Source organism: Hypanus sabinus, chromosome 20, assembly GCF_030144855.1.
Source record: "Hypanus sabinus isolate sHypSab1 chromosome 20, sHypSab1.hap1, whole genome shotgun sequence".
Lineage (NCBI taxonomy): Eukaryota > Metazoa > Chordata > Chondrichthyes > Myliobatiformes > Dasyatidae > Hypanus > Hypanus sabinus.
In genome coordinates this window covers 14,392,492-14,406,605 of record NC_082725.1, presented here as the reverse complement: position 1 = coordinate 14,406,605, position 14,114 = coordinate 14,392,492, and the positions used below count along the sequence as shown (strand labels likewise).

At 37.3% G+C, this 14,114-nt stretch overlaps 1 protein-coding gene across 1 annotated transcript in view; it reads right to left on the bottom strand.

Annotated features, from left to right (window-relative positions):
- Window positions 1–1,346: 1,346 nt before the first annotated feature.
- nsun2 (NOP2/Sun RNA methyltransferase 2) overlaps window positions 1,347–14,114 on the bottom strand; it is a 30,534-nt gene continuing 17,766 nt past the window's right edge. The window contains exons 15-19 of the mRNA XM_059945129.1: window positions 11,301–11,436; window positions 10,445–10,525; window positions 6,043–6,181; window positions 4,701–4,740; window positions 1,347–2,784 (exon numbers count right to left, since the gene is read on the bottom strand). Of these exons, the coding sequence (XP_059801112.1) occupies window positions 2,343–2,784; window positions 4,701–4,740; window positions 6,043–6,181; window positions 10,445–10,525; window positions 11,301–11,436 (838 nt within the window). The 3' untranslated portion in view covers window positions 1,347–2,342. The remainder of the gene's footprint in view (window positions 2,785–4,700; window positions 4,741–6,042; window positions 6,182–10,444; window positions 10,526–11,300; window positions 11,437–14,114) is intronic.

Sequence of the window (14,114 nt, the reverse complement as noted above, 5' to 3'; positions counted from 1 at the left end):
CATCCTACATTCAGCACATTTCTTACTTCTGCTATTTATTCCAAATATCTCTTTTCAGGATACTTTACACTATCCCTAAACTAAAACAGAATGAAAACAAAACTTTCCTTTGGGGCAATAACAGAGAAAAAACTTGAGCTTATGTCTGCAAGTACCAAGAATAAACTGCCATCAATATTCACATCGTACAGGTTTAAGGGAATGGAAATTTCCATGATATTAAATGTTACGATTGTTAGATCTACAAAAAAACTTCAATCTCAGTACAGGTCTGTAGAAAATTATTTAGACTGTCACAAATATGGTGGACCAGAGGTTTGCATGTGGCTCAGCTCCTAATTTCATCACCTGCAGGCGTGTGACACTCTTCATTTATCAGGTTAATTTCTCTCCAACAAACCTCTCAAATTACAAACTCCACCAACAAGGATAGAGACAGCATGTGCATTGGAATACCTATCTCCAAACGATATACCATTCTTGCTTTGCAGTACACTATTCCTCCATTGTTACTTGATCAAAATTGCATGCTCTTTTCAGTAAACACCATGCAGAACGAGCAAAAGTATGGTCAGAGACCACAAGCCATGAATAAGCCTTAACAAATGCTTTAGAAGGAGATAGAGTATTTAGTAGAGGAATTGCAAAATTTTTTGATATTGACAGCTGAATGCATTTATGCCCAGTGCCAGAAAATATTAAATGATGTGTGTGAAAACATGTATAAGGTTGAATGATGATAAAACTTGAACTTCAAGAAGCCACAACTAGAAGACCACAAAGTTGTTGAAGTGAATCTTGGAGAGAGGGACAAGAGGGGGATTTTAAGACAATGATGTGAACTAATGATTTTGAAATACTCATCAACCTGTAGCCAATGTAGATTGTTGTAGCATATATAAATGTAACTTATTAGCAAGAGTGGTGGTTGAACAGAATGTGACACAACCAAAATTACGATTTTGATTTTAACCATACCCAGTATTTGCTACACATTATCCAGCAACTAAAGTGTCAAGTGAAACACTTTAGAAGGTTGAGCTTCAAGGCAGAGTACAGTGTTAATGGCAGGATTCTTAGCAGTGTGGTGCATCAGAAGGATTTTGGGTTTCATATTTATAGATCTCTCAAAGTAGCTACACAGATTGACATGGTGGTTAAGAAGGCATATGGTGTGTTGGCCTTCATTACTCAGGAGCTTGGGTTCAAGAGAAACAAGGTAATGTTGCAGCTCTATAAAACTCTAGTTAGACCACACTTGGAGAGTTATGCTCGGTTCCGGTCACTTCATTATAGGACACTTCACAGCGATTGCAGAGGAACAAAAAGCTCAACACTCCAAAAAATGAAAATTCAGCTTATTTTATTAAGCAAATTATGTTATCTTGGCTGTCTTCATATTTGTAACCATATTTAAGAAAACTAAGGAACTGCTCCCTCAGGTACAAGTAATGATTTGCTGAATTTAAGGGAGAAATAAACACCTTCAACGCCCGAGCAATCAAGAGAGAAAATAACATTTGGGCAGGCAATCCATTTCATCCAAGTTACCATCTAAACAGTCATGGGTAAATTGTCCTAAAACTTATGAGGATCCATTAAAATAAATATAGCAATTCATTTATAAATTCAAACAATAAAAATTTGTAACAAATTTTAAAGATGGGATTCACTTAAGTCTTTAGCAGAAATAGTAGTAATAAAAATGGCATTAAACAGATCACAAAACCTAATTTTAAAAGGATAATCTTCTGACAATAGGTTGTCAAACTAATTGGAAAGACTTGAGTGATGCTGAAATTATTTTTACCCCTCATGAAAGCAACCTGGCTTTTCTCTTTGCCCATGAAAGTACTTGCTTCCCCCTTTACCCCGTGAAAGAAATTCATGGAAAATACCCAAAATCTCTCTTTAGCAAAGATATTCGTGTCAGGAAATGATTGCTCAATAATGTGTCACTATATTTCCAAAGCAACAAATACAAAATGCTGGAGGAACTCAGCAAGTCATGCAGCATCTACAGAAATGAAAAAGCAATCAATTGTGTTGCTTTGGATTTCCAGCATCAACTTTTGGGCCAAGTCCCTTTTTCAGAAATGTTGACTTTTTTCATTTCTTGACCTGCTGCTGAGCTCCTCCAACATTGTGTGTGTGTTGTTTTGGATTTCCAGCATCTGCAGACTTTCTCATGTCTATATTTTTTCAAGCCTAGTTATTACAATTCAGGACATTCATGTTGAACACTAAACTGAATACGTTCTTCTTTTAACAATTTGGCAGGACTAGTATTCTTCTGCAGAAACCTACATCAGTCCACATTTCACACCTGCTCTGACTCAACCTCAAGTCTGTTTTGCATCAGGACACGGCATAGTAGGATCAGTTTTCTCAATTCTTGAACACGAATTAGTAGATTCTGCCACTTGCTTTGTATTATTAATTTCTCTCTGTGCATGCTGTACATCTTTTTGAAGTTGTTCAGGTTCTGTAGTAGCATCCAAGGTCTTGTCACATTTATCAGGTTCCTGTAGAACTTCAGTGTCCTGCTGTAAGATTTCAGCTTCTCTTGGAACATTCAACGTGCCTTCTTCCATTGGTTCTTCATTTTTCTCAAAATTTACAACTACCTTATCAGATCCTTCGCCTTTATTCTCATCTCTGAAGACCTCCACTCCCAACATGCGCAAGTAATGGAACCGTTCATTCCTGGCAACAAATGCTCGGATGGAATTCTTTCCCCTCCAGCCACACAATACGATAGGGCACTTTGGACCTTCCGTGTTTCTGCAAACAAATTTTTTCAGGGAGAAACAAGGGAAAGTGATAAATCAGACCGAAGGCCAAGTTGTACTTTACATTGTGGTGGTCTGGGGCGGATGGAAATAAAGGGAATTAGCCTGATTACTTATTTCAAGGGAGTTTTGCTGTAATGAACACCTAATTTCTTAAGAATGGGTCAGCTGTAATTGAGACCAGAAACGAGCTCCTAGTTAGTGAAGAAGAAAAAAAGGAAAAGGGAAGAAAAAGTCTTCCATGTCTCAAATGAATCATTAAAGAGTAACGAGTTTTGCTAGTCTAACATTGATTTCTAACCTGGTAATTGCTCCACCCTCCTCCCCCTCGCTTTTTCCATTCCTCATTCTGGCTTCCCTCTACCCTTCTCCTCTACCTATCACCTCCCTCTAGTGCCCCTCCTCCCATGATCAACCCTCCTCTCCTATCAGATTCATCCTCTACCCTTTTCACCTATCACCTCCCAGCTTCTTACTTCATCCTCCACCCACCCAGCTACCTTCCCCCTCACTTGTCAGCTTGTGCTCTTTCCTCTCCCCCACCTTTATATTCTAGTTTCTTCCCTCTTCCTTTCTGGTCCCAATGAAAGGTCTCAACCTGAAATGGTGACTATTTATTCCTCTCCATAGATGCTGCCTGACCTGATTCCTCCAACATTTCTCTGGGTTTCCAGCATCTGCAGAATCTTTTGTTTTAAGTTTTGCCAATCAAACATTTTTGCCCTTGTGCCTTGGTTTTCTATATTGCTCCAAATGACCAAATTGGAGTGAATGCACAATGTTTCAGCCTTCCAAATATCATTGAAGATTTATTTTAAATTTCTACAGTTTTGCCAAAAGATCTGTCCACACAATAAATAGACAAAAGAAAACTCATCATTTAACAGAAAGGTTAATGAAAGAAGGAGTTATAGAAAACGAAAATGATCGTCAAAGCAAAAAGGTGCAGTGGAAATATCTGAAACCTGGTTGGAATAAGGAGCAATTTCCCAAGGGATTTAACACACTTAATAACAAGTATCAGCTGTGAGGAGGTCCTATATACAAGGAGAAACACCTGTATTACACAGTTTTGAAGCAGATAAGGTCAAGGAAAGATTTATAAACTGGAAATAAATCAGAGCAAAGACAGAATTTGAGATACTGATTCAGGTAAACACATGAACTGTGGCATTTGGATCAAGTATAATCTGTATAATAGCTAAAATATCAAAAAGAAACCAGCAAAAGTCAAAACCACAAAGGTTAGCCAAATGTTCAGTGGAAAAGACAAAAATCTCAATGATTTTTTTTTAAAACAGGGGGGAATAAGGATGCAAACAGGAGTATTAGTAAAGCCAACCAATATTTCACAGCTGAGTGATTTCTAAATTCATTCAATATTTATGACAATATGGTTAGCATTCTGAATCAGTGAAGCAGATGTTATGACTTCAAATTCTACCATAAGTTTGTGAATTTCCCATTATGAATTAACATGATAAAATAAATTAATTAATTTTGTAAAAAAAAATAACTTGTCCATGTGCAACCTGCTATTCTGATCTGAACTACTTGCAATTTATTCTTACAAAATGCAAAAACCATGTAAGATAAAGATGGTCAGGATTTGACATTTTAAAAACCAGACACTGCACCACTGAGTAATTTCCTAGTTAGCTGCACACAGCAGACAAGCGCCAATTGGTTTGACAAAAGATGTGTGTGCACCAGAATAAGGAGAATATGGTTCTTCAATCGCACTGTCACTACAAAATAGCCTCGGCTCATTACTTAACTGGGGCTTGGCATGGTACCATGCATGCTGCAGGTATGCACAAACTACCCCAGTAGACTTTAAAAAGAAAGGATAATTTTAACTTATTAAAAGAAGCATGCAACTTAGCTCGAATAGGAAAAGGAACTTACAAAGGATCTGGTTCATATTTCAGCACAATGCTTCCCATGGCTGTTTCATAAAACAGAAAAAAAATTGATTATTCATATAGTTAGGACGTTTCAAATTCATTAGGTTACATTTTCTTTTGGTGATATAATCTTTATAAGCACAGAGTCGCACCATAATGCATTGGCTTGCATTATTACAATTTAATAAACACCATCAATTAGCATTTAATAGTGTTATACATCATTTAAATTTGCTGATGAGAGATCTCAGATGGTTCAGGGAGCAGCATATTGCAAACATGCAAAATAGCCATCAGCAGGTCTTAGCATGTGTGCTAATTATTCATTAGCATACAGGCTTCCCTTTTCATTAGTTAAATGCAAATAAGAGTAGCACTATGGGAATTCTCATGGTTACTTAAAGATTTTGATAATATTCTTCAAGTTAAATTATCAGAGCTTACTTGTAGGATACAGCGAGTAAACATAATTAAACACCCAACATTTTTTCATTATATTTGTGAATTTTACTTATTTTGGGCCAGATTTTCCAGAGAAATCTTTAGGTCCATCGTGGGTGCATGACCGATGAGATCAGTAGGGAATTTATTTTGATAATCTTATGCAAGGTATCCCTCTCCATCAAAATCAATGGAGAGGAACTTCTGGTGAAATGCAGGTAAATCGTGGCATTCCATGATTTTTTGAAAAGCGGATTACTTAAATACTCCACAAAACGCTGGAGGAAATCAGCAAGTTAAAGGGGATAAATAGTGAATGGTTCGAGTTGAGACCCAAAGCAGCAATTGTTTATCCCCCTCTATAGATAGATACAGCCTGATTACTGAGTTCCTCTAGCACTGTGTTCAAGATTTCTAGAGCCTACAGAAACTCCTGTTTAAATACTTTTGAAGATTGAAAAAAAACTCATTGAATAGCAATAGCTTTTGAACATCGAGACTTGTCAAGCTCAAGACAAAATATTTTAAGAGGCAGAGTTAGTTCTTTTCTCCCAGCTCCCATACTAATGGTGATATTGCCTTGCAGAGCCTCATGAAAATACCATTCATGCCTCTTTCAGCAGGTTCCTATTGTGGGAACAACTTGGGAGTATGTTTGAAGCTTTTTATGATAGGACAATCATGAACACAGGCATCTTGCAACTGGCCATAAATACCGAATGAGAGCAGAGGTCCATTTCATGAGAATGATTAAAAATACATCTGTGAATGGTCCAAGAACTAACATGTAAGCAGCATGCCCATTCATTCTTTTCTTTCATATGAATCCAGAACAATTATTCCATAGAACCTTAAAAACATATTCTCTCATTTAAAGAAAAGTTATCAACATTATGACATACTCAGCTTCTTGGCCTGTTTTTGAGGATCATTTGTAAGTTTACCAATGAATGGATTTTCTTGTGTCAGCAGTACCATAACATCTTCAATTGAAATCTTAATGATTCTTCCATTAATGTATGGATTTATTGTGTAAATACCCTGTAAAACAAAATTAAAATTTAGCTTTACCTTGCTCCAAAGGGAAACTCTTCTAATTAAAATGCATTTTTTCAATACATTCCCTTTGCATAAAACACAGGACAGTAGAAGGCAGATTACAGATGTCAACAGTTGTTTTAATGGATGCATTATAAAGGAGCTATAGCATTACAAAGAATACTTTTGTAACTTCCATCTACAAAAGATTTAAATAAACCCGATGGAAACTAATATACATTTTCATAAATTATTGTGGTCAGGATACAAGTCAAGGGGACGAAGCAGCATGAACTAGATGGGCTGAATGGCCTATCCCTGTGCTGTAGTTATCTATGACCATGACATGTGCAAATGGAACAGAACAGGCCGTTTCAGCAGCTAAAGTCTTGTACTGCAAATTGGACAGTTACAAGGCTTCTCAATGTGTTTCTGGTCAAGTTCAAGTTTACTGTCATCTGACAGTACACGTATGCGACCAAACTAAGCAAAAGTGCCTCCAGATCACAATGCACCCACACAACATACAAAACAAAATATTACAAGTTAATAAAATGTAACTCAAAAAGTGTGTAGTGCACAGTAAACTCCTAGTGACGAGATCTTGGTGGTGGTGGAGATCTTAGTCACAGCGCCGGAGGAAAGCTATTACTCAGTCCTAGCCCTGATGCTGTTGACCCACTACCATTTGGAAGGGGGTGCACATAGATTGTCCGATGGTTGGTAGGGATCCCTCAACAATGCGTATGACATCAATGAGATTTAAAACAAAGTGATTCTAACATCCATCCAACTGACCAACTAAGCTCCTGTTAAAACTGAACTTAATACACCAGAGGCCATCTGTCAACTTATCAGTAACTTGCAAAACCATAGATAGAGGCACTCAGCAAGACAACATTCTCTAGGATGCAATTCAAAGTAGTGGCAACATAAATTTAAGGTGATAGGGTCTATCAAGCATGCATTCAGGCTTGGAGTTCATAGCTTTCCAAAAGATTAATATTGATTGATGACTCTTTAGCATGGTCTCCACATAATCCTGAGCATCTTTATTACATGGGAAGTTTCAGGTGTCATTATGTTCATGTTGTCATTAACCTCAGTTCAGGTGTCATTATGTTCATGTCCAGAATACAAATCTATACACAGTTGCAAAACCAGGCAAGAATCCAAATGCAATAATAGGATTAAAAAATCACAGATCCCAAAAGCAGACAAGAGAGTTTGCACTCTGGGCATAATTAACTTTGAAAAAGATTACGTTGATTTAGAAGATTATAGAAGCTTCAATGGCATTATCTTAAAATTTACATGAAAATCAATACAGCAAACAGTTTTACCAATAAAGATCATTTAAATTCAGCAAGCATTATAATTTGGACAAAATACCATGTTCTCTCTTGGAATACGTTTAAATGTTGAGCATAAAGACCAAAAGACAATTCAGATGATAAATATAATAGTTCTTTCGTCAAAGAACCAAAATTGCTTCCTCAAACCTACTGTGACAAAGTGCTTTGAGAGGTTTGTCGTGGCTAGTTTCAACTCTGCCTGAGCAAGGACCTGGACTCTTAGCAATCTGTCTACCACCATAATAGGTTAACAGTGAATGGAATCTCACTGGGTCTTCACTGGGCTTTGGACCACCTGGACAACAGCAATAGTTCCATCAGGTAGATGTTTAACGATTACAGCTCAGCATTCAACATTATCCACATAGTAGTGATTAACAAGCTTCTAGACCTGGGCCTCTATACCTCTCTCTGCAACTGGATCCTTGACTTTCTCATTGGAAGACCGATCAGTGCAGATTGGAAATAACATCGCTTCCTCGCTGAGGATCAACATAGGTGCACTTCAAGGATGCATGCTGAGCCCACTGCTCTACTCTCTCTGCACTTATGACCTTGTGGCTAGGCACAGCTCAAGAGCTATATTCGATGACACCTCTGCTGTTGGCGGGATCTCAGATGGCACTGAGGAGGAGTATAGAAGTGAGAAAGTGGTGTCACAACAACTACTTTGCAGTCAACATCAGCAAGACCAAAGAATTGATGGTGGACCTTGGGAAAGGAAATCAGAACACATGCCAATCTTCACTGAGGGGTCAGCGGTGGAAAGGGCGAGCAGTTTCAAGTTCCTGGGCATCAATATCTCAGATGATCTATCCTGGGCCCAATGATGACAAAGGTATGCCAGTGATATTAGCATTTTGAGGAGATTCAGTATGTTACTAAAGACTCCAGCAATTCTCTACAGATGTACCGTGGAGAGTATTCCGAGCGGTTGTATCACCATCTGGGAGACGCCAATGCACAGCATCATCACAGGCTGCAGAGTGCTGTGGACTCAGCCAGCTCCATGGGCACAAGCTTCCCCACCATTGGTGACATCTTCAAAAGGTAACGCCTCAAGACGGTGACATTCATCATTAAAGACCAGCACCAAGCCTCTTCTTATAGAACCACCAGGGAAGACTCAACGCTCAATATTTTAGAAATAGCTTTGTTGCCCTCTGCCATCAGATTTCCGAATAACCCTGAAACCATGACCACTCCACTGTTATTGCTCTTTTTCACTAAAGATGTCTAAATATCAACTTTATTGTCATGTGTATATTGAAACACAGTGAAATGTGTCATTTGTGTCAACGACCAACAGTCCACAGATGTGCTGAGTGTAGCCTGCAAGTATCGCCATGGTCTTGGTGCCAACAAAGCATCAGCACAACGTAGACCCTGGTTTTGGAATATATATGGGAGGGAACTGGAGTACCTGTGGTCATACGGAGTACGCACAAATAGTGGGAGGAACTGAATCCCTGTCACTATTGCTGCAAGGGGTTATCGTAACCATTACACAACAAGCTACCAGTTAATGCTACTTATTTTTAATTGTAACTTATAGTGGTTTGTTATGCTAGCACTGTACTGCTCCCACAAAACAATTAATTTCACAATTTGTGTCAGTGACAATAAACCTGATTTCCCCCAGTCTTTAAAAATATGTAGAGAATAAGTTTAGGGAAAAGGCTAGATGAGAAGACAAAAAGATTACTAATGAAGTTGTTAATGCTTTATTAGCTGCAAATAAAATTATAATCAACAGTGCTACTTACAGGCATTGTAAACAAATGCAAAATGATAATGTACAACCAATTACACAGATCAGAGATGTTGTACATGTACAATATTTCAATTTACAATAAAGTACTGCTCATTTATTTCTTTAGAAAGTCTAAAAATAATTAAATTTAAATGCAATCTGTATAAAGTTACAATTATCTTAATATTTTAATTATCCACACATTAAAATTTTCGAGCCAGCAATGTTATCAGCAGAAACAACTCAAAAGATGATAAATGTTTAGCACAAATAGAAGAAGAATTGACTAATTGTAAAATTTTCTCCCACTGCTCAATGGGTATAAGACAATGTGCTAAACATGCCCTAATACAATTTAAGGTTGTACATAGGGCTCACATGTCCAAGGATAAACTTGCTCGATTTGATTCTTATGTTAATCCAACCTGTGACAGATGTCATTCTGAAGTTGCTTCATTGACCCACATGTTTTGGTCTTGCCCTTGTTTGCAAAATTATTGGAAAGATATTTTCGGTACTATTTCAACAGTTCTGAATATCAAATTGCAACCGCATCCTATTACTGCAATTTTCAGTTTTCCAATGGTGGATAATAGTTGTTTATCCCCCTCAGCTCGATGGATGATTGCATTTGTTACATTAATGGCTAGACGATCTATCCTATTGAACTGGAAAGAAATTAATCCTCCAACTATACTTCAGTGGTTTTCTCAAACTATCTCTCGCTTGAGCTTAGAAAAAATTAGAAGTGTTATCTTTGATCCTTCAGTTAAATTTGAAGAAACTTGGAGACCATTTATTCAACATTTTCATTAGTTAAACTGACTTTTCCTAAACCCTGCTTCTATTATCCTTAATTATTTGGATGGAGGTGTGGAGTTATTGACGCTACTGTGTATATTTGACATAATGCAATGGCCCATGTTGGTTTGTTTTTTTTTCTTTTCTTTTTTGGGGATTTTTTTTTCTTATTTACTCCTTTTTTCGTAATTACTATGAGTTTGGGAGGTTACTATATATGGATTATCATCTATTTGAATGTATACTTAACCTATTAATTATGTACTCTCAAACTCTCTGTATTCATGTTTCATTTATGTTTGTTTAAAATTAATAAGATTTAAAAAGAAAGAACAAAAGATGATAAATGAACATTACCTCTTGTGCTAATCTGAAGGCACAGCCAAACTCTTCCCCGTCATTATTGCGACTCAAAACTTTAATTCCAGTGTTGATCACCTAACAGAAACACAGCATGCTCAATATATTCAAATGAAAAAAAAAAGAGGTCAGACAAATAAGCTGTTGAGCAGGTACACAGGGATAGTATCCTTTGTTGGCTGAATCAAGAGAACACAGGTGATAAGAGACCTTTACAAAGTGTGTTAAAGAGGGAAAAAAGTGTGTTCTTTAGAATAAAGGATGCCGAGAGGTGACCTGAAATTAGCTTGTTTTCCTTGAGCGACAGGTCAATGGCCAGGAGCCACTGATTTAAAAACTATTATTAGAAGTACTAGAATAAATAAAGAAAATTACTTTTTAATCTTGGTAGCAGTGTAGAATTGGGATTCTGTCAAACATCAAAGTAGATTTCTTTTTAAAAACATATTTGGACTAAGTTGGAGGCTTGGACTAGAAAACTGTTTTCATTGATGCAAACTACCATTCTGCACTATATTATTTTTAAAATTCCATTTAATATTTTAAGTATACATCACAATGGGTTTTAAGCATCTGAAAATTACTGAAAAACAAATTTTCAAGCATGAAGAGGGAAAAAACAGAAAATCTAGATTAGAAACCGGAACAGAAAAGCTCAACTTATCAGGTAAATTAACTCCATTTCTCTTTCCATAGATGCTATCTGATTTGCTGAGTGTTTTTAGTACATGTAGTTTCAACTATGAAGATCATTCTTGTCAAATGTCTGTTATATCAGACGACTAAATACACAAAAAACAGGAAGGCTTTGTGACAAACTGAAATGTAAAATAAACAAACATTGCAGACAAACCTTCATTCGTTCACTGTTATGAAGAAGCACATTTCTTAATTCTTTTGAAACCATATACAGATGCCGTTTCTTTCCCTCGTGTGTCCTGGTTAAGACATTCAACTTCGGAAATGAAGGATCCAATTGATAAAAGTTCCTGTTTAAAAATCACAATATTTTGATAAAGCATACTTTTATGTTTGTCATGTGGTAGATGATCTCATGCAGGAGTTCCCAACATTTTTTATTCCATGGAGCCTTACCATTAACCAAGGGTTACACGGACCCCAGGTTGGGAACAAGATACCTGCAAATCAATTCGTGGCACATTCAACTGACTTGTTGCAAAGTTGAAATAGATTTGATGTACTTGGGGCTATTAATGTGCTTACCACTTTCAATATTTGTATTTGCTTACTAATGATCTGTCACATATGACACACAAGTTTGCTGATTAAGCTCACTTTAGAAGTACATTAAGGTGGCTGTACAAAAATTCAAAAGCTGTCCACAAAGATTTGGGCCCTATTTTTTGTGCAAGGCCTCAGAGATTGTGGAACTGTGAACTTCATCTCCAGTTGCAGACACTGACTTCTGCAGTTGACTGAGTGACTGTTGGCTTTACAGTTGCCTCTCTTACAAGCGCCATTCTTCTCTGGCAACTAAGTTCAGAGGGGTGGCCTGACCAAGGCAGTACGGCTGTGGTTTCATAGTTTTTCCCCACTTTTTCCAAAATGGACTGCACTAAGCTCAGAGCTATGGCCAGTGCCTTTGAGATGGTCTTGTATCCTTCCCAGATTTGTGCTTCTCTTGTATTTCCCTGACTTGTCTCGAAAGCTTTTTTGTCTTCATTTTGGTTTGGTCCATTAGAAATCTACCATACTGTTGCACCTCACAGAGAGGGGAGTTATTTATTGAAAACAAGTGACTCTCCAATTCTCTACATCAACAAATTGTGTTCGTAACATAATACACTATATTGTATGAAATGAAAGTTAGTAATTACAAAGAGGATAAATACTTTCTCAGCCTCATAATTTTAGTTTTTAATTTTCCATAAATTTTTGACAGGTTTTGGAATTTTTCTTTAGATTTGACATAATGAACAATGTTTTGTAGGTTAGCTGAAAAAATCCTACTTTACAATACATTTTAGATATAGAAAATTAGAAGAATAAACAAGTTGTGGGGGCTGGGCTGAATATTTTTACAAGGCACTATATATGACATTGCAGACCTTGAATCTGGATTCCATAAATGATGCTATATTCTTTTCTTCCAGAACTGCCCTAACAGCAACACCACTTCCATCTCTCATTAATTTCTACAGTATACATAACTTTGCTGATGGTCACAGCATTGTAACGTCACCAGCTACGAACCTCCATTTACTAATTTGATCCTCTACCACTAGCTAATACTTAAGTGCCATTAATTCTTAACATAGTTCAACTGTATCAACCCAAATCAAATATTCTTTATCTATCCCTGACAACTTTCTCATCTCATGTATTTTGTATATGCATGGGGCATTGCCAAGGTGCCATAAGCAAAACTGAGCTAAAACTTGAAATACTGCATAATGGCACTGCGAGAATTTTCCTGTGCACACCTCAGACTAGAATGCACAGTACTTGTGGATTAATGTCCTTATGCAACTGACACGATATACTTAAAGCAATGAGCATTCCTTCATTAAACCACAGAAGTATGATATTGTTATCTATTTCAAATTATTGTTAGTCATCATAAATTGAGGATAAGAAACACTAAAGTCCCTTTTTTTGGTGAACAAAAACTTGTGCAATTTGGATACATATATCAGAAACACTACATCCTTCTTGAAGTTTACCTGAACAAACAAGAAGCCCAAAATCAGAGCTTTAGGTCATTTAACAAGTCAAAAAATTTGAAAGTTTCCTCATTCTCCATCTTCCTCCCCAAAACAAAGTGATGGATGATGCAAGGATTGATGTTTGTTAGGCAGTGTTAGGTACCCATAGGGCTAATTTTTTCCCTATGGACTGTCACTTTAAAGCGCTGGGAGAATGAGAATGACTTTTGGACACTATTTGGGGCGGGGGGGGGCGAGAGGGACAGACATACAAGGACACACAGACACACATGCTCAGAGTCAAGATGGATTTGGTCGATGGAAGGCACCAGTGAGTCTGTCGCTGGTTTAAACTTTCAGTAGCTCAAAAGGGGTGAGTTGAGATCGATCCAGAGTATTAATAAATGACTCTCACAAGTTTCTGCAACTAGAAGTTTGCAAAGAGAGGAGAGGAAGGTTTGAAACAGAAGAAACCTAGTGACAAAGAGATCACTGTTTGGACTCTCTCCCCAAGTAGCCCATGAGGGTGAGTTTGTTTCCATTCGAATATGAAAGTGATTGTCACATAGTCAATCCACAGGAATGGGTTCTCTGGTGAGGGGAAAACCTTTGTGAATACGACATGTGCATTTACCCTTTGTCTGGATGTGGTAGTTCACTGAAGAAAGGCACCCATGTGGCAAATCACTGTTGGGAGTTATTTTGTATGTTGTGGAACTGGATAAGTGGCTATCACGTTGTGTATGATTGGGGTAACCTTGTGGAGTCTACCGGTGTGTTGACCCTTGCCTGGGTGGTGGTTCCCTTGAAGATGGTCCCCTTTGTGATAAGCTACTGTTGGTGATAATCCATACATGGATTCTGTGGAAAATCAACGTAATTGCCTTCTCACAACATTTGCCTTGGATCACAAACATCTCGCATTAATTAACCTGTGCATCTGAACTGAATTTTCTTACATACCATCGTAAAACTTTAACTCTTGCCACCTGAGCTTGAAT